Source organism: Argopecten irradians, chromosome 1 (genome assembly GCF_041381155.1).
Source record: "Argopecten irradians isolate NY chromosome 1, Ai_NY, whole genome shotgun sequence".
Classification (NCBI taxonomy): domain Eukaryota; kingdom Metazoa; phylum Mollusca; class Bivalvia; order Pectinida; family Pectinidae; genus Argopecten; species Argopecten irradians.
In genome coordinates this window covers 2,397,613-2,420,100 of record NC_091134.1, presented here as the reverse complement: position 1 = coordinate 2,420,100, position 22,488 = coordinate 2,397,613, and the positions used below count along the sequence as shown (strand labels likewise).

General features: G+C 34.0%; 1 protein-coding gene and 1 pseudogene across 1 annotated transcript; one reads left to right on the top strand and one right to left on the bottom strand.

The window, feature by feature from the left end:
• Positions 1-1,483: 1,483 nt before the first annotated feature.
• Positions 1,484-7,501, top strand: LOC138314966 (uncharacterized). The gene is made up of 3 exons (XM_069255636.1): positions 1,484-1,642; positions 3,714-3,890; positions 6,742-7,501. Exons 1-3 carry the CDS (start codon positions 1,582-1,584, stop codon positions 6,993-6,995), a joined length of 492 nt encoding a protein of 163 aa, XP_069111737.1. The 5' UTR covers positions 1,484-1,581; the 3' UTR covers positions 6,996-7,501.
• Positions 7,502-9,527: 2,026 nt separating this feature from the next.
• Positions 9,528-15,750, bottom strand: LOC138314959 (placenta-specific gene 8 protein-like; annotated as a pseudogene).
• Positions 15,751-22,488: the final 6,738 nt, after the last annotated feature.

Below are 22,488 nucleotides of genomic sequence, written 5' to 3'. Positions count from 1 at the left end.
CATCGTGTATGTTTATATTGTGTTATCATGACAACATCGGGTTTTCGCACCATCCTCGGTTGTCCCTCAAAGAGATATATGGATGGAAAACAAATGTCTAATCAGAATACAAACAACATAAATATTATTACTGATGTTTACTTTTTTATTTTAAACATAATTCATTGTCTTGACAAGTTAACAATAAGATTAGGCACTAGTTATAACAACTTATGAAACCTTCTTCAATCAACATAAAATATTTACAGGTGATGACTTAAGTATAGATAATGATTTACTTTAACATATCTATAATGTACATAATAACATTATATACAATTATATCATGTGCAAAATCTTCTGATGGACTTCATAAATGCCTGCACAGGTTCACATACATGTTGTTTTGTTCCAAAGCAAAGTTTTCATTTCCATAAAGTAACAAATTAAAATTAACTTGAATGTTTAAGTCGTTAAAAACTTAGAACATGGAGAATATCCACCCGTACAGTTGCATAATTTTGACACTCAAAAAAGACATGATAGGAATTTTCATAAATATTATCGCAGTTTCCACAAATACACGTAGCGCCGGTGCCAAATTTACACGGAAAGGCCGTCTTTGAATTTAGTTTGTATATTATTAAACTTTCTTTCTCCCTGATTAAAGTAGCATGGTAGACTATTAGAAACAGGTTGGGAAAGAACCAGTTTAAAGGAAGAAAGAGGTAGTGATTTAATATTGCCATCTAAGTTGTTCCAGTTTGTTAAAGTAGAGGAAAAGAAGTTTGTTGAAATACCGGTATGATAAGTTCATGATTAAAAACCACTTGACAGGACACATTAATATGCTCATTATAGGTTTTATTGTTTTAAATAGAGTTTTTAATATGAGTTTCATCATGTTCTTCATGTGAGGCAAAATTACACAGAGGAAAAAAAACTTGTTTCATAAAATCCACATTACTGATAATGTATGAACCGGAGTTCATCGATTGGTGTTATTGTTGATTCACTTTGTTTGGAGTTTCCATATGATGATTTTACTGTAGTAATACGTCCACAATACATGTATATCCGCCAAATTTGTGTTGATATTTTGACAAGAGTGTGGTCTTTCCATTATAATTGTAGACGTGTTTACAATATATAATCTGTGTACGAACTTCGTAGTGTGTTTGACTTCCAATTAGCATAATAAATGTCATGTATATAAGTCATGCTTAGCTGAACATTTATTGACATACGATTACATTTAGCCGAAATATTAGAGTGTTTACTACCGGAACGCGTACGTTAACCGTTTTACTTGGTAATTCTGATATGTAAAACGTTCAGTTTAAATAAATAAAAAATTGTGTTATATGAAAATAGAGGTTTTGTCAATTAAGATCTTAAGCTAACAAAAACCTGCGTCTCAAACAAACTAGTGTCCGTCTTAAATTACACACAGGTAGGTATGTGTAAACCCAAGGCCTTTCAGGGTATGTCTTTGACAATAGACGAAGCGTCATAGGACATACCTATAATTGGCTGCTCTTCTAACTTCCTGGTTGGTGGAGGACCAGGAGTGCACCGGCGAACATTTCTAAAATCTTCAAAATGTCTGGAACCAAGCAGATACTGATCATTCTTAGCCTTCTGTGTGTGTTGGGTATGGCAGGTAAGTTTGTAATACATATAGTTAATGTTCAATTTTACGAAAACATGGGTTTTGTTTAATAGCGTTAATATCACCTGCTTGTACAAGTGTTATATATTACATGTGTTGTTTTATTCATTTAAGTTCTGGTTGAGAATCCATTTAAGTTAGACAATAACTCATTATTTCACCAACTGGTGGAACCCATTGATTACCAAATTTAAATCAAAATACGCAGTCCAATATTAGAAACCTTTGTAATGACGTCTTACAAAAAAAGTTTAGAATTGACACGGCTGTTGGTATTCATTCTAACATGATTATTTAGCGTAGTATCGAAAATAGGAGCGAGGATACATGTAATGTAGCCTTATCAGACATGACACAACATATGATGGTAGTATCAAAAATAGGAGTGAGGTATCAGGTAGTAAAATAGGAGCGAGGATACATGTAGCCTTATCAGACATGGACACAACATACAATGGTAGTATCATAAAATAGGAGCGAGGATACATGTAGCCTTATCAGACATGCACAACATCAATGGTAGTATCAGAAAATAGGAGCGAGGATACATGTAGCCATGTCAGACATGACACAAGAAATATACAGGCGACAACAAACACGACAACATTGAATTAAAATTGAACTGCACATTGACATATTGGTAGGAAATACACAAATAGACAATGACGTATATCATTGTCACAAGATCCTACATTACAGACATTTACTATTTATGGAACATTCGGTGTGAAGCTGGAAAGGTATCTACGTATGTAGAGCGGTTGTCACCACCTCATGTATATGTATGTAATGACTGCGTTTTCGCTGTAATGTGTTCAACCTATGACTTGTATTATACTCGTGTAGTGAAAAACATATGAAAAACATAACTTGTATTATACTTATTATACTCGTGTAGTGAAAAACATATAGGACTAGGTGGGCTACAATACCATTGTATAGGCATGAATGAAATCGTTTCCAAATCAATTATTATACATATTGTCAAAAAAGTACCGCATAAAGTCCCATATAATGACATTGAAAATGGGTTGGCGTATTTATAGCATGGCAGTTATGTAATGTGGTATCTTGAAACAAACATGTACAATAAGCATACATTAAGATAAAACATTAAGAGTACCATGAATAGTGACTGATCACGCACTACAGCATTGTGTATGTATAATGTGTTTACTTATCATGAATTATATTTGATTAAGGACGTTAAATTTTACTTCCTCTTTCACAAGAGTGGGATCGACATACAGCACGCATGGATTTTTTTTAAAATTTCAATCGATACTGCTGCATCAGGCAAAATAGATTGTTACACAATGAGAATAAAAAAAACTTTGTAAAACAATATTTCCCAAAGTTCATTGCGGGTCTCTCAATTTCGCAATGAACCATGGGAGAGATTGTTTATGGAATTGTAAATGCCACCTGTGTTATCGACGACATTCATTGCAAATCTAGGTCACAGTGTTTCACTCGCTTTACAATCTAGGTCGTAGGGAAATCTGTCTCACAAATATATGTCACAGGAAAATCCGTTTTACAAATTACACTCGCTTTACAATCTAGGTCGCAGGCAAATCTGCCTCATAAATATATGTCACAGCGAAATCCGTCTACCAAATCTAGGTCACAGTTACACTTGCTTAAACAATTTCAAATCTAAGTGAAAGTGACTCTCTCTTTACAAATATAGGTCACAAAAAGGCCACAGCGTCATCAGCCTTATAATGCTCGGTCACAGCAAACACCCACCTTGCAAATATAGAATAAACGACACTCGCTTTACAAATCTAGATCAAGTCAGTGTTGAAATACAAAAGAGAACTCCGATTGTAAAATGCCAGAGAATACTCAAATTGACCTTATTACACACGAGAACTGTATATGAAGTTTTCCTATTGAACATTTCAAGGTAGAAAAGTTTTCAAGATTAAAAGCTTGTATTTTCGTCCACAACTATTTTACAAGAAAGCGTTATACTTAATTACATGTATACAATTAATGTTCTTTCAGACAATCAAAGAATAAAACTTTGTTAAAGTCATTTTTTTCTTCTGTCCAGGGGCTATCACCTGTTATTCGTGTGCTACCACCAGCGAAGAAGGTAAATGTGTGGCGAAATGGAAGACACTAAGGAACTCACGACTGTCTGCTGAGGCCGAAAATCTGTATGATGATAACGTGAGGAATTGTACCGAAGACAAACAGTACTGTAAAATAGAAAAAATCGAAGCCAGAGGTACGTTTATACTCCGTTTTAACGCCGTCGTACAAATTATAAAATATCGAAACCAGTGATATGCATATGTTTACAACCCGTTTTAACGACATAATACAAATGATTAAAAATCGAATCAACGACGCCATACAAATTATAAACAATAGGCCAACCGGCCTTAACGGTCACCTGATATTTGATACTAATTACATGTAGTAATGTAATTTACTAGCCAACTGATGTATTTTGTTCACGAAATGGGAACATACATCTAATAGGTCAGCATACAAAGTTTCATTAAACTTGGTGCATATATAATTTTACTCACATTACTGTGTTCACAAAGGTTAATAATTAATACCACAAAGGGCAAAAACTCTGTAAATAAGTCGAATCAAGATTATTTTCAATCTTGTTCCAGATATTCCAATGTTAGTCTATATGCAATTGCCAAAGCTCGGATCATATCTACTAAGTTATCATGTTCAAAAGATTCAATAACTATAATTGCAAAGGGAAATAACTCCGTAAGTTACAATTGAACCAAGCTGAATTTCAAACTCGTCTGATATCTTTCTCATGTTAGTGTACATAAAAATGTCATCAAGGTCGGTGCATATTTACTTAGTTATCATGTTCACAAGATTCAATTGTTATGATTGCAAAGGGTAAGTTGGGATCTAATCAGGTCAATTTTCTAACTTGTCCCAGATCTTTCCAATTTTAGTCTAATTTCAAAATTTCATGAACTGAGTGCATATTTAATCATGTTATCGTATTCACAAAGTCCAATAATAATTATTAGTGCAAAGGGCAACAACTCCGTAAATTATCGTCGGATCAAGCTGATTTTTCCAAATCATTTGAGAAATTTGTAATGAAAGTCTACATACCAAACTTCATAAAGCTTGGTTTGTATTTACTCAAGTTATAAATGATTATTATTGAAAAGGGCAATAACTCTGTAAGTAACGATCGAATGAGGTCGATTTTCGAACTCGTTCGAGATCTTTTCAATATTAGTCTACATACAAAGTTTGATTCAGCTAGGTTTATAGAAACTGAAGTTATCGTGTTCACATGTCCAAAAGTAATTATTAGTGCAAAGGGCAATAACTCCGTAAATTATCGTCGAATCAAGCTGAATTTCGAACTCGTCCAAAGTCTTTTCACTGTTAGTCTACATACATATACTTAAGTTATCGCGTTCATAAGGAAATGTTAACTCACGACGCACGACGGACCACGCACGACGCACGACGACGGATAAAAGACTATTGCAATAGGTCACCATGACCTATGGTCAGGTGACTTATAGGTCATGGTGACCTATTATCGAATTCAGAGGTATTTTTTATTCCGTTTAAACGACGTCATACAAATTATAAAAAATCGAATCCATGGATGTGTTTATACTCCGTTTTAACGACGTCATACAAGTTTTTAAAAGGAGAATATTGTGATTTATAGATTTTGATTTTCAGTTTATTTTATCTTACTATTATTTTTTTATAGTTCTACCCCTTTGGCTAAATAAACATATTAGGCTATTTTTAGTTTTTTCAGTACATCAAATATCTATATATAGGATTTTTAATGCTGCCAAAGATAATCTTCGCTGCCTGGCAATGTTTGGCAGCGATAAAAAAAAACCCAGACCAGCTGATACAATTTTAGTAACAAACTATCTCGGGCTTGATGAAATGATACAAATGAGGAACATTTCTGTCATTATTATATGGCATTTAATTTCTATCATAACTGTTCTTTCCATTCTACCTTTAGACCCTTTTAGAACAGATAAAAAATCAGGGCCCGTATTCAAAGTACTTTACCTACACTTAAATATATAAATTATAGTAAGAAACGGTTTTTTTACATTTAATTGCTTTATTTATAGCAGACTGTCGTACACTGTCGATTTAATTGATTTTTTGTTGTTTCTTCTATTTACAAAGTAAAAGAAGACCACAATTTCCGTTCTGTAAACTGTCATACTTATCTAGACTGGATAACCTGCCTTAGTACCAATTCTCTCCGCTAGGCTACGCTCATAAAAACTATTGTATTTTCGGAGCGAAGCCTAGCGAAGAGTAGAAAAACTACGGTAGGCAATCCAGTCTAATACATGTACTTATCAGGCGAAAAATGCGTGTATGTGATCAAAGCACTGGGTTTCAAATTTCTTTCTCCCATAATTGACAGGGTTTTCTCCCATACTTCACAGGGATATTCCGTGGTTGCTAGGGAAAATATATCTCTATCTTACACAGGGGGTGTAAGACAGCTCACACGCGCTAGACAATTACGTTACGTCATCAATACATGCGGCGTAACTGCTTCGCGCATTGTAGATGACCTCATCACTTTTGACGCATAACGACGTTTCTACGATAATGGCGCGATGAAAAAGCTGGAAACGAAGTGGAATTTCATATTTTTTTGTCTACTATGTATGGGAGAAAAAAAGTCTAACGTGGGACTGTGAAGTGGACAGGGATATCTCAACCCTCGTGAAAGATATTGGCCGCCAACTCTCGGCAAGCCTAGGGTTGACCAGCCAAAATCTTTCACTCGGGTTGAGATATCCCTGTCCACTTTACAGACCTATGTAAGATTCTATTAATCTAATCGAATCACAACGGTTATGATTTATATAAATAAATATGATTTGTTTTTACATTTGAACCATGGTATGGATCACTCTCCTGATAGTCCGTATTGAAATCAATGGCATAGGAAAACAGCGTTTGACGATATATCAAATTAACGTAATAATTTATTCTAAATACCTTTTTACGAAATTGTTAAAAAAGATATATTATCATATTCTGATTTGTATCACTTAAAGCTATTCTTTACGTTTTTACAGGACAACTGTTGTCGTACATTCGTGGATGTTCGGACGGCAGTTCATTTTCACTGAATTTTCGATCATTTACTGCCTCTACGGACAATCGGTCAACCTGTATCTTTGACCAAAACTCTGCGCAACAGTTCTGTGTTACGCTGTGTAGCGGCGACTTCTGTAACGGGCCTTCATCAGCAACAGAGCTGACTCCGAACATGGTTATTTTCATTTCATTACTTGTCGCCTGTCTGTTATATAAGAAAGACATTGTATGATATCGCTATGGCAGTAACTCAAGTCGCTATAGTAGCCACGTGGGTATACCTCCCAGGGCTCGGAGTCAAAATGCAATATGGGAGATGTGTAGTGGCTATTTCTGGCAATTTTTGATATGTCTATTTTTATTGTCGTCTATTCTCATGACTACCTGAATCAGTAGGTCGACCTAATGTAAATAAGACGTCATATATAAGCATACTACCTGCAATAAATGACTCGTGTACAACTGACTCTACTTCACTATCTAAATGGAAGATTTTCATCACATCCAAATATTTTTGAATGGTTTGTAGTTCTAAATATTGGTCTTGATCCGGCGTCATTATCAAAATAAGCTGATAGAACCTCGGGTAAGAACCTTGGGCAAGGCTTCAGCAGCATAACACTTTTTGATAAGACTATTAACACTGGTAGACATGACTGTGATATATGTCTCACATTGATATCCCTATGAGGGTAACATTTGATTTAAATTAGTTATGTTTGTATATGTATCAAGCGTTCAATAAGCCACAATACCACATATAACTTTTTTTGATTTTGTTCATATTTATAGAATCTTCACTGCAGTGAAGGTCCTTTGTAATTTCAAGGAAAATAATAAAAATCTCCATATCCGTGTAGGTCTATTTCATGATAACACAAAAACAGTCGATAACGGTAGGCCGACTTTTGATTGCATGGGGTATTTTATGAATAATTGAACATATTATCGTTGTTTTAAGTTAGGATTTAAAAAAATGATACCGATTTCAGTAAGAAGTAGTATTTTACCTATAAAATAAATCATATTTGAAAAACAACAAACTTTTTTTCTTGAGTTTTCCTTTGTCGTCTTCTATTTCTATTGTTAATGCTTTATCACGTAACCGTGTTTGTTTTATGTGTATTAAGGGACAGGCGACTGTCTTGAAAATTCGATAAATTTGTTTTTTTTTTTCTGCACGTGTGGATTATTTCCTTGTTCAACACATTTAGAATATAGTGTATCACAGATTCAATGGGGCAAGACATTTTTGTTTAGCTCAAACCAATATACTATAAATCAATAATATATGCTATCTCAAAAGATTATTTTTGATGTCTACAATATGTGATATATCGTAAACTTAAAAATGTTCTTTAAAAAAATATCAATTATATCAGATTACCACAAAACAATTTAGAATAAAAGTAAATAAAACTGATCCATACCTAAGATTTCGATTTGCTATTATTAAGCTAAGGAAAACATAAGTTTGAATCTTACCAAATGTCGATACATGTTGTCTGCATGTAGGTAACTTAAGTATATTAAATATTTCAAAAAAAAGATGAATTATTTTCTTCCTTTCCCATGCAGTGAATAACACTACATTTTTAAATTTCAATCTAAAAGGTTATATTTGGTAATTTCAAAATGATAATTTCTCCTTAATATCCAGCGTGCTTAATTTTCATATATTACACCTATTTGATGTCAATGTTTCTTTTATACTTTATATCATGTTCTTAGATATAATTTAACATTGGTATCTTGATTGTAATCATGAAACACCGTTTCGGAGTTTTATTTAAATTGTGTTATGATAACCAGATGTGCACCAGACAATATGATGTTCTCTGGAAAACAACCATTAGTATTACCTCTTTGGTCCATATCAATGTATACGTGTATATAATTTAAAAATGGTAATTATCTGTAGAATATCAGGTAAAATATACCTGAAAATAAGTACTATATCAGAACAGAGTATGATTGGTTTGTCATTGTTTTTCCGTATTTGTTGACAAAAATGTGAGAGGTGCATAATGCCCATAGTTTCAAAATTTTTAAACACAATTTTAACAGGCGCATACAAAAATATGAAATTTAACTAAAGATAAAGAATAATTATTTTCCAGTTAACCAAATATCGGTATTACATGAAATGCTTGCATGGATTAATGCTATATAAATTGTTATGCTATCGTATTGTGCTTTTGTTTATTTATCCCATCTCATTATGTTGCTTAAATGTTAAAAGTCGTATCGTCGTTATTCTTGTGAATAGACTGAATGTTATAATTATTAATTTATTTGTAATGCAGTACTCATGTATTTCAATCATTATATTTTCTATGTTTCATCTAATGTGTGTATAAAGTGTTGTTTTTTATTCGCTTTGTTTAATTTAGCCTTGACTCCTTAAATATGGTATACCCTGAGCAAAGATTTTTTTATCACATAACTACAACAATCTACATTTCAAAGAATCTAAACGCCAAAATATGTTGCACAAATCCAGCAGAGGTCGCCATTTTGTCTTAACGTCCTTGACTCCTGACGTCACATCTTTGTTTATTTGCGTCAAGTCATGAGGACAAAATGGATTTCCAGCCGACCCAACGAAAAACGCTCCAAAAAAAATAAAAAAACGATCTTAAACCCCTAATATCATCACTAATTTAGTGAATCTTCAGATATTAAATGACTGAAAAATGAACAAACCCATAAATCAAACAACACAATATCATTTCATAGATTTTTTAATTATCACTTTATAATGTAGACGTACTACAATTAATCATATTCCAATGAATATAGCAATTCAAAACAAAAAAAACAAAAAAAAAACTCGTTTATATTCATCTATTAGGATGTTAAAATGAAATGAAATTCCAGCAATGACTATATCAACCACTGTATTTGATTTTCATGCAATCATGGTTATTCATATGGAAATCAGGGAGCAGATAAACCACGCGAGGAAAAGCATCATTACTTGGTTGATGTACATGTTGTTTCAAAAGTTTAAACATTTTCATGGGTCTGTAGATAGTGTCAAGTCCCCGAGTCTCATTATGGTTGCATCTGAAGCACTATTATGCAACTCACGAAGTTACATTTCGACATTTTTTTTATTTCACGACTAAAAGAAACAGCCAAAGAACAACCATCCATGAAATAATTCCATGGCCAATGCAGCATCGCCTTAGCCATTTTTATAATTATTACAGTGTTGTGTCACTACCGCAAAATGTTTAAAATGATAAATGAAAATGTGCAGGTAGGCATTCAAATTCAACATCATTTATAGTCGATTGGATAATATCGTCCTTAATCGACTTCTTAGTTTATTAGTATACATAATAAGATTAGTACATGTTCTATTGTTGCAATCAAAAGCAAAATCAACCACGATGTCTAGGGGTTACTATGACTATCTTCATATAAAGACAGTGAAAATAACCCTTGGACCACCGAGTATGCAGCAAATGAAATTTGAAAACTACAATATTTAAGTCAAAATTAGATAAACAATATTTTTGTTGTTAATATACTAGTACTCTTTGCATAGGAATAACATACACTTTTATTATTATCATTATTAAAATCGTTTCCTTATATTAATATATAAATACACAAATACTCACTGTATTAGCAAGGAGAAGGCACAAATACAATGTACAAGTTTTAGAAATTGTAAAATACAATGTACAAGTTTTAGCAATTGTAAAATACAATGTACAAGGTTTAGCAATTGTAAAATACAATGTACAAGTTTTAGAAATTGTAAAATACAATAACCACTTCCAAATTTACAATGTGATTTGGGTAACAATAAGGAATTAATAAGTTAGTTATGAACAATGACACAAAATGTTAAAATGTTAATTGTAGACAGTATGCTGAATACAAAATCATTAGCTACTAGTATGTATGTTTAAAGTCCGAGAGAGTCAAGCTCCGACGTCATTTGACACACTGCGCATGGTTCACAACACATGGAAGCCCAGAAATCGCCCAGCAACGAGCCCTAAAACAGTCACCATATGTCAAACAAAATAACAAATAGAAGCATACTGATTGTATAAAACAAACTGCCTTTATACCAAACCCGTAACTAAAACATGGATATTAGAACCGGGCGTTTCGGAAGGATAAGATCATCTGCTCTATAAATATCTAGGAAAAAATTGTTGTAAGAAATTAATATCCGCTGACAGCCACACATTTAAATTCTATCAACAAATGCAAATTGCGCCAGCCTAAATATATATAAGAAGATCTAAATGTATCGATGACCATAGCGAGTAAAAAAATCGAAAATGTTGCGAATGTATCCGAAATCTCTACTTCAGCCTCCCGTACACAACTGAAATTGTGTGTTAGATTAAAACTTCGAAAGTCGTCTATGAAAGAATACTTGCCTTCCGGAGTTTCTGGTTTGCTTTATACTCCTTTATATTGTATTCTTATTTGTAACCTTCCCGATTCAATTTTAAAGTGTCCTGAATCTAAACTTACCTTGATACCAAATAGTGTTCTAACTTTTATTCTGAGTGCAAAGACAGCACACGGAATGAGGGCCATAAAGGGGGTCTCGCCTAGTCGGGTAGCTACCATGTACTTGTGATAGGGCCAGCAACAGCACAGACTGCATCCTAAAAATGAAGGTACTACCTTAGAACTCTAATAAATTTTACTGCGTGGTATAAAACATTTTGCAACCTTTCATTTAATCCATCGTAATCAATGTAAGTTTTTTGAATTATCAAGTTATTTCATTTGCTTAATATAAGTCAAATCACCAACCTCTTTAATGAATTTTTAAAGATCCATTAAACGTCTTCTAGAATGAAATAGCCATAGACTGTATTTAAGAATCTATCTATACCAAAAATTAGGAGACATAAAGTGTTTCTTACGATTTCTGTTCCTCAGACTGACAGGAGAATAGAGTTTGTGTCCAGTTTCTTTCACAAATGAGCGTCGTCAAACGGCACAGAGGATGCTGAGGGTCCGACTTGTTTCCCGCCAGGTTCTGACCGTGTCGTCTGCGAGGCGGCCGGCGACTGTTCTCGGTCTTTGACCACTAGTGTACCAGTGCTTGTCGGCTGTGACTCTACCACGCCATTCTCGTTATTAAAGCTGTATGTTCCACTCATCAGGACTTTCTCTTCTTCATCTGTGTAAAATAATTATACTGTACACCAAATAACATTTTTTTTTGTAAAATGAAAGCATACCATATTATCTTTTAAAGAAAACAATCGTGCATTCAACATTCGACTTTTTTGTTTGATGAAAGAAGCTATGTTATCAGGAGGGTCACGGAATGTTGCAAAATTCAAGAGAGAGATTACCGTATTTCGTATCCTTCACTACCTCCCACATATTGAAATAAATTTCTTCATACCTGAATGTTATATTTTCATTAATAAAACATTTCTTTCTGCTTTTATAAAGGTAAGGTACTGATTGTCCGCCTAGTGGTTTTGTTCAACGTAAACCTGCATTGAATGCCTTGGAAATATAATCTAACTACTAAAAGTGTAGATTCCCCACTAAAAGTGTAGATTCCCCAATTACCACAATTACACTTTAACTACATAAAATACTATTAATAAACTTTAGTTTGACATGCGAAACTTGTTTACCTATTAGGTATAGGAAAATGCCGATAACTAGTAATAATAGCCAAAACAACCCACTCAAATTCTAAGGAAAAAAGGTTCAAAATCGAAGATATCCATTGTATTGTAAATATCTGTTTCACTATCAATATTCACCCTTGCCATTGTATTTGGGTTTGATACATTGCTGCTCGAAGGGTTAGCACAATGTGATAATTTGTTAAAGTGACCATTATGGTTATTATATTTGCCATTTAACAATATCGAGGTGCTCGTTTAATGCAGATTATTATAACCCTTCAGCACAAAATGAAAACGCCCATGTACTAGTAATGATTTCATGCCGATACAGAAGTTAAGTGTGAAGGATGTAAAACACCTCAACCACTATATCGTGTAGATTCATAGATGCGATGTATCTTAACCCTACTGTAAGTGTCCATGCGCGTATTTTAGTTGTCTATTTGTAATACTATCTTAACAATTTTACGGTGTAACAACTATGCACTATTACTATTAGAAGGTTTGGGTTTTATTAGTTTAAGGTCAAATAAGAACGTGTCAGGTTTGTTGGTTGAGGAAAGACAGATTACCCGGAGAGAAACCACCGACCAGCGGTCAATGCTTGGCTACTGCCCCACATGGGATTCGAATTTACGACCCCGAGATGGAGGGCTTGTGGTAATATGTCGAGACACCTTAAGCACTGGGCCACCGTCCCCCCTCTCTCTCTTCCTTCCTTCACTATATACACTGGTAATATTACACATGTAATATTGCGTTCCTTAAAAATCTTGTATACTCACACTAAAATCATCCCTCTTGTATCATTATTTCTTATACAAAGATTCTGCGTTATGTTTATAGCTGTGCAAAAATCTTCAAATGAAAATGAAAAAAAACACCAGCTATTTACCCCCACTAACTTCCCGTATTTTGGCAGCAATAAACATTTAGTTCAAATGCACGCTATAATATCATCATTATTTAACGTACAGTGACAAAACAAAACCCTCATTACAAAGCACAGATGCTGCACAGGTCTACGGCATGGCGCATGACACATACGAAGAGTATGTAACTTTGTAGCAACTGTTAAAATGTTATTTTTAGTACTTGGACGTAGGAAAGCCAGATAGCCCGAAAAAACACCCATCTATAATCAGTAGATATACATAAACTATACTTAAAATATTTTTATCGCATTTGAATTAGACCAGTGGATTAACTAAAGCTATCGGATATAGAGGGCAATTTGTTCATTAAGTCCCATCTTATAACATAAGTGAGACTGTAGGTGTCTGGTACTCCCATGTTCGTTCACCATCAAAACCTAGTATTCGCATAAAATAACCCTCTTATTAAACGACCTTAACCTGATTAAAACACAGCTAGAAAATACCCTAGTCTTAAACATCGTTTAGATTTACATATGGTTGAAACGCATCCATATTGTAATAATCAAGTCAGTTTTTATTGAATGGTGAAAAATATATGTGCTTTCGCTATCTTTTTACCCCTATGTTAAAATTTTATTGATAACGACTTCCCCCGCCTTGAAATAAATTCCACCGACAAATACACATATCTTGTAGTGCTATGGGTTATTCGCTCAAAGCGAAAGCAATAATTTTCAGCCGTAGTTTACTTCCAGTGCGGGGCGTGGACATCGTGTATTATGCTCTAAGTACCCATTGACTGACGAACTGTCGACAGTTTGTAGATGTATGAACAGTTTCTCAGGAGTCGGCTAATTTTTACCAAAAAAAATCGACTCGATATTTTTACTATGAGACGTCAGAGTTAAATCTCTTTATATTTTCATTTGGCTTCTTCTTTCTTTTGATATAAAGATGTTAGGTTTGGATTTCTTTCTTTCTTCATTCTTGCTTGCGTTTAAAAGATGGAAATAAGATGTTGAATTTGAACGCATGATTTATTTCTTTTACTTTCAGAAGAAGGAAGTAAAAAATATTCTCTGTACTTGTTGTATTATGCTGATTCGCTGATCTGATACATCTTTATAAAATATGAAGATGATGTGATTACGTCTGTTGAACAGCGTGTGTGTGATAAGCCCTGCCCTAAACAACTGTTTTTGATCGACCTGATGAAAGCTAGCCATATCATCATCTATCTTTTTAGAATGCTGTACGATTTTTAAATGTTGAATTAAACTTTAAGATATAAACAAGAGACCCCACGAAGTCTTACATAATCACTGAATATTTCAATTCTCGATTTCCTCTATCGCTACTCCTTATATCATCACTGAATATTACACTGAATATATCATCACTGAATATTACAATTCTCGATTTCCTCTATTGCTACTCCTCCTTAGAGCATCATTAAATATTTCATCTAAATTCTCGATTTTCTCTATCGCTATTTCTCCTTATATTATCTATAATTCTTAAATATTTCACCTAAATTCTCGATTTCCTCTATCGCTGTTTCTTATATCATCACTGAATATTTCACCTAAATTCTCGATTTCCTCTATCGTTACTTCTCTTAGACACGCAAGGATGAAATTAAAATGAAAAGACACAACATGTTTGAAACATTAGATAATGGGAATATCAATAACAAAAACTGATAATCTTATATTTAAGACAATATGCGTTCATACAAACCATTTCCTGAAAATGTACAAATATATATTATGTACAAACGATTAGCATCTGAATACCTGTTTAATAAGAATAATATAGATAAGAATATAAATGATAAACTTATCAAATAAGTTCCAACCATTCAAATAGGCCGAAATAAAGAGGCGACCCTTCGCAAAAGTTATTCAGTAATTAATGTATTACATCTAAATAACTTTAAGTGCTAAAATGTTTAGTTTTCCCAATTTCTTTCGCAAGTGCAATTAAATGTTCACGCATACTGTAGAAAAGTCTAAACCATAATGAATTTTACATTGTAATTTTATAAGAGTTTAAGTTCTCCACACGTACATACCGGCATATTTTGTTATCCTCGCGTGCGTAATGCACGTACACTTGACTAGACAAGACACCAGCCGAGGTGTTTCTATAAATATCTCAGTCGCGCTATCGGGCATTAGACTAATAACTTTCATACAAAAACATGTCTTATTGTGATAAGCTAATACTTACCGGTCTCCATCCGAATTTATTTATCTCGGGATTCCTTTGTAAAAGTTAGTCCCCAACTTGAAGTATTTATAGACTCTGGTCACTATATCGCCCAACACACATCCATCCTGTTTCAAAATAAGTTTCTCCAAAGCTGTAAGTATTAATGCCAAAGTAATTATCCGACGCGCGCGCGCTGCGGGAGGACCCGTATATCCCAAGCAGCAGCCTATACCGTGTGCATGAGTCACGTATGGAATGGCGGCACACTCACACAGATGTGTGAAGGAGACGAATTGTGTATCAAATATCTAAACAAACCCACGCTACATTAAGTGTGTTCATGTAATTGTCAAAATGACTACCATCAAAAGTACAGTTTATTTCGGTATCAGTCGATCCCAGAGTCGGATAATGAATAGACATTTTGGAGTCCTCAAAATAAGTACATCAGAGCATTTAGCTCTCATTGCTACACTTCCAGTAGACACCCCTTGAAACCCGAATAAGATTTCTAGAAGAGTATGTTTAATTCGTATGCTAGCGAGAGCTACAGAACTCGCTGGCAAAGGTTAGCCATCCAGTTAGATGTTGAATTCATGGGCTATGTAACCCACAACATTCATTTCATTTATCAACAAAAAACATCCAAACACCGGTATTATTATTTCGAAAATATTTGGAGACAAAAAGTGGGATTTTGTATATTTATCTGGTTGCAACACGAAACAAGCTTAATTTTACAGTAAAATTTGTCATGATAACGTGAAATAAAATGTTCGAATATGGAATGGAAACCGAGTTAGATATATCTTACACATGGATGCATATTGACAAAAATCGTTTCTAATTACAGAGTAAACAAACGTTCGGGTGCGTGGAATAACAGTAACGTTGATTGGTAATGCAAGTAACTATACATTAACCTGGTCTAATGCATCAGATTGTATGTGGTTCTGTGTTCCATGTGCAGTAGTGGTAGAGAAAAGCATCCTAGTGGATTGAAAGACAGATGCAAAGAAATTATGTGAGAGTCCCGAATTAGCGAATTGAACGTTAGCTAAAATTAAAATGTGTAGAGTTCCAGGTCCAAAATATTGTCAAAGAAATTGTAGATAAACATTTACAGGAAACTCATGTCGAACCATCGCCATACTCAACAGATCAGATTATTAATTACACGATAAGAAAAAACAATTATTAAAATTGATAATTTTCGAATTCACAGAACAGCGCCATCGGATACAAAGGATAAGGTTAAAGCAGATACAGAGGAAATAAACGGAATTCTTTCAGCATGTGAAGTGAAATCACCCGTATAATGGAAAAATTTAAAAAAATCAGATTATGAAAAACATCGAGTGAAAACAAAGCGGACGTAAACAGGCCCAATCTTATTACTATGGACTGCTTAAGGAAGTTATATTCAGGATTATTTAGAATCTTAAAATCAACAGAAACACTTTACAATACACATTCGAAATGACTTAACAAAACTCGAAAGAGATCAAGAAATATCACGAAAAGGAACTCAAGGAAGAGGCAAAGAAAAAACAAGAAGAGGAACAGATATGATCTATCTACCATGGACTGCCATGGGACATACACCCTGTGGATGCATTTCTAATTTTTTTTATTTTGATATCTATTGTATTATGTAGATTTATGTTATATTAAAGCCTGCGTCGATGTTACAAATCTAACATACCAAATCATACTTTCGTGTCAACAAGTGTTTGTGAGGTAATAATACAGGAATTCGCGTTGGTTTCTTCTTTATAATGAAACTTTTTTTTAATGTAAATGTTACTACAGCACAAAAAGTTATTTTTACCAGTGAGTTGTCCCCCATTAATCTCACTGTTTAATATTGCATAATTACAAAGCCATAGGAAGTCGAGTCCCAATTTGGTTGTATTTTACATGTCCACGTATTACTTGATTCTGATCCTTGTGTAACGTTATTACACTATCGTTACAGGACAGGATATTGTTTATCAAATGTTTATACCAAGTTTCTGTTAAACTTTGTCTTCGATCATCATATTAGTGAAAACATCTCTAAAAGGTTCGATGACACAACTGGTGATATTGTACAGGTATGTAATATGCAATGATGATGAATATATAACGCATTTTGAATGATGTACAGTAAACTTCTGTAACTCGAACAGCATCGGACCAGATCAATAGTTCGAGAAATACGGGGTATTCGACTCATCCGAGGTTGGCCACGATCAATCATCGACATTTAAAATGTCTGGACTCAAAATGTTACAAACAATGCATGTCGATGACATTTTGAATTGCCGTGATTTTAAGCAATTGAACTTTTATGAACGTGGTTTTGATATCAAGTTCAATAAAATATGTATAACATAAAAATGAATGTTTGAAAAATTCTAATGGTCGAACACCTGTTCGACAAATACATGGTTTAATACTATGTATTTGATGAAACAGGGATATATTTCTGTTCGAGGAAGAAGGGATATTCGTCGAATAGCTGTTCGAGCTATCCGAGGTTTTGTTAGAGGAAATATATAGGGACACAGACCGGACTATGCGATAAGTTCGACGAATGAGGGGTATTCGAGAAATGCGGGTTCGAGTTAGAGGGGTTATACTTTTTAATTATGAAAATGAATTAGATTTATCCAAGCTCAAAATGAGTTAACATTATATGAAATTGTGTATACATCAATCATTGGTAATATAGACCTGTTTTTTTTGTTAGAGTTACTTCCCCTTTATCTGTCAATTTAACTATTCACACAGAGATTGATTTCCACTATCATTTTCTGGTTTTTCTATGAATTGAATTGGCGGATTCGATATCAAAATATAATGTAGATTTCGTGTGAATATATAAACGATATGTTAGCCCGGGTATTGTCTTATCACACGTTGAATTCTAGTTTATAAAAAAGTAGTTCTGATAAAACAACATGTTTCACAATAACCATCATAAATGATAGTCAGACGTTATTTGTCCGTAGATGGCGATCCAACTTCTTTAGGTCCTTCAGACGGGTTGTCATGTTAAACATTTTTATGTAAAGATATTAACATCAGATTCTGTTAACAGTGTACTTATTTATGTATTATTGTTTTGTAAACACTAACCAGAAAGTTGGAGTATACTTGATTTTGATCGGACCAATAAACGCGCCGACAAAACAATCGATGATAAAGAAGTACATTGAAACTAAATCAGGGGGATTAAACTAGTAGGTTGATACCAGAAGTTTTAACCATATCCAAGTCATTCAATTGTGTTTTGAGTTTGTTTGAATGATAGTTTTGTAAATAGAGTTACACGTGCATTATTTTTATATTGAAGGAGAGTTTATATGTTATTCACCAACAAAAGTTACCACCATTTTGAGAATTACAATATCTAAAATGCATATATCTTAAGTTGTTATTTCATATTTTAGTGTTATGCTTTTGAATAACTTTCACAACTTAATCAATCAAATTTCAATATATATTACTGCAGACAAAATAGTATGTTTTATGTCTAGTTATGTCACATATAACTTAAATATTGTTCTCATACTGCAGAGTGGAATCTTTTGTTAGACATTGTAATAATCACGTTTCATGCACGTGCAACTTTTCAAAAAATACTCATCAAATCTAATCACTTTCCTAGATATCTAGAAATTTGCTATGTCCAACTGAACAGTTTTTTTACTAGTATTTAATTTTACAGTTTTGTACGTTATATATTAGGTTGATCTCCATTAAAGATTTCCAGATATCTGTGTCAGTGATGATCAAACATAAAGCCTTTTTTATCTATAACATCTGCCACTTTATCGTGCATACATCTTTCTAAGACTACAAAACTAAATTGAATTGTATAAAATTCAGATGAGTTCAATTCGCAATCTGATTAAATCTAGCTCTTCAACACGCTTACGCGTAAGCGTATTGATGAGCTGGATTTAATCAGATTGGTTCAATTCGCAAACCTTTTTTTTCATATAAAACATTAACTTAATAAAAGAATTCTAAACAAAACGGAAAAATCAATTTAAAGGTTGCACAATTTCATATTTATTCATACAGACAAGTAAATGAGAACAAATATAATTCAGAATAAAAATAAAGTTCATATAATGTACAATGTTAAATAACAAAGCATTTAGTATAGAATTTAGTTTGCGTATAATGCTAGGTGTTGTGCTACTCGGAGGAGATAATTTTTTCTGTAATCTACATAACAAAAGATGCGAAACGCATATAAATGATAGATGTGGGAGGCCACATACTACATAAATCGATTGTATAGTGTTGTCCTAACCAATAACCGACGAATCAACGAGACACACTTTTTGTCATGTAAACAGAATATCTCTCTTTGTTTATTCGGCAACGGAATCGAGCTAGTATCACCTTCCTTGTTTGAACATTTAATAAAAGTCCCACAAACATCACTTAAGCCCTGTAGCCCATTAATAAACACACTCAGAAGACCAATCCAGAATGAATTGGTAAAGATCGCTACCACTGCAAATAGCCACGTAATGCCAATCATTAGTGTGATCCGGGTGTACGCCATACAACGGCTTTTGTCACGCTTTCGTGTAACCTGCAGATGTTTCCCCTTCCATCTTGAATATTCTAATCCATGAAGGGAGATAACCAAACACACTATGCTGAATCCATAAATAACGAACAGAGGGGCGTCGAATGCGTATAGCTTCCCCTCGAATGTACGAATCGAGCAGTAGAAATCATCACCATATCCCAAATAAAACTGGTTCGAGTTCGAGAAGACAGCAACAATGTTCGAGACCAAAACAATGGAAAATGGAAGTAGGATAGCGACTGAAAGATACACCCTAAATCGGTACCTACCTTGGTCCGAGTCTATCTGTTGTTGTAAGGAGGTACAAACACTAAAATTACGGCAAATATCATAAGCCATAATGGCGCTCCAAGCAAACGTGCATAGCCAGGAGAAATGGTAAACTCTACCGAGAATACTACATATGTATCTTAATATCAAGATCTCCTTTAAATAGCCATCTGCGTCAGAAAATAACGAATTTAACAAGCTAAGCAGTTGTGAAATGGCTAATGAAATAGAGAAAGAGACTACAATCTTACCATGAAGATTTAGAAGTCTCGGAATGGTGAAATGATAGTAAACCAAAAGTATAAGGGATATTATTGAAAACGATATGCATATATTACTTACATATGTTGCTATTCTTCTCATGTGACTATAGTGAGATGTAACTAGTTCTCTTTCAACACACACTAAAAGCGTATTATCCATTATTGTATGATGACTAAATTTCACCTGTCCAGATTTAGCAGCATTCCGAAGACGAACCGTATTGTTTTGAAAGATAAATTGGTCTAAAGGAAAGGCGTCGACAGATGAACAGTTCAAATACATCGATGGTTCAATTGAACAATAAGAAAGAGTCCGTTGAGATACATTTGATGTATCAATGTGATTTGTTAGAGAAAATTTGTCAAATGGAAAGGGAATGAGATATGTAGCCTGGCTATTAGTAATAAACAAGGTAGAGTTGATTGTTGTCAAAATGACATTATGTAAGACGGCGCGTGTTTCGTTGCCAAGACAACTCATTACTTGTGTCACAGAATTCAAAGAAGTTATTAAAAACTCTGGATCAGTGTTTAAGCACGATTCTTCGATAACACTTATTAATGGAAGGAACATACTTTGATTGTTTAAATCAATTTTGAAAATATTGTCGTTCCTGTTCTTGTCTGTTCTGTTTTGAAGAACTCCGAAATTTAATATGCCGGACTCACTAAGGTCATATAACGTGATGTTTAAAAAGGAACACGATCTCACCTTCATTGTTATGTTGAAGACAGACTCATCATTCTGGGAAAGAGTGTCTTTCTGACACTGATGTCCTGCTTTGGAAAACCCAACCGGGCACGGAATAAACGGATATTCTGTGGTTTGATGTGGGAATTCAGGTAGAGTCAATGTAGGCTTTTTAACAGGGACATGCACATGCGGTAAACCATAAAAGCTAAATAATGGGTGAACAACGCCCGGGAGATGGTCTAAATGTATGGCGGAACTGGACAGGTACTGATTGTGGTCAACTTCAAAGTATGTAGTTTCACATTCTCTCATGGAGTGTGTAACATCGGACAAAAGTGAAATACTCGTTACAGAATCAATCAATTTGGTGTTAATTGGGAAAATATTCAAACCGCAAAGTGTTCTCATATCAAATATGTAATTACCCTGCTTACATTCTGTTAAATCATTTTTGATATCAGGTTCAAAATTGCGACATTTTCTAAATTGGCCAGTTGCCTTCTGTGGCGGAAAATACAATTTACTAGATGGGTCATGAAAGTCAGTTTTCCATGGTATCACTTGTTTACCGGCGAAACCATGACAGCAAGCACAGAACTTGTTTTTGAAAACGATCTGCATTTTGCTGCCTACTATTCCCACATTTTCATACAGAGATACAAAACGAAGATTGGAAGAATTCTCACATAAAGCATAAAGCCGATAATAGTTACCATCTCTTGGACATTTCGATATCATCCGTATCGAGATGTCCTTTGTTCCATTACGTATAGAGGTACATTCGCTCCAGTTAACATATAAGGAAATCAAATTAGCGTCATTATTGAAGAGAAACCAGCTCTGCCAGTTAAATCGCCGATAAATCATCACATTTACTGTATGTTCTGTGAGGGCGGAAATGACGTCAGAACAACAATCTCCAAAGATTGCACAGAAAACATCACAATTACACGAGTTATTGACGTCTTCGCAACTTCCGGTCCGACAGGATGGAATATAAATTCCCGTTGTGTTACATGATTCCGGTTTACACTGAGGAAGGTCTTCACTCACGTTTTCGTCCCATGTCGTCTGGAAATGATGTACATGGTTGCTCAATTTGTCGCTGTTTCCCTTCTGTTTTGTTGAGGTAGAGATCTCTGTCGCATTTATATGTAATTCGTGACCAAACAT

Excerpts from the sequence above, each read along its gene's own strand:
- LOC138314966 (XM_069255636.1), top strand. The coding sequence starts at position 1,582 with ATGTCTGGAACCAAGCAGATACTGATCATTCTTAGCCTTCTGTGTGTG. Across the intron at positions 1,643-3,713 it reads GTGTGTGTTGGGTATGGCAG|GGGCTATCACCTGTTATTCG; the intron begins GTAAGTTTGTAA and ends TCTTCTGTCCAG. Across the intron at positions 3,891-6,741 it reads AGAAAAAATCGAAGCCAGAG|GACAACTGTTGTCGTACATT; the intron begins GTACGTTTATAC and ends ACGTTTTTACAG.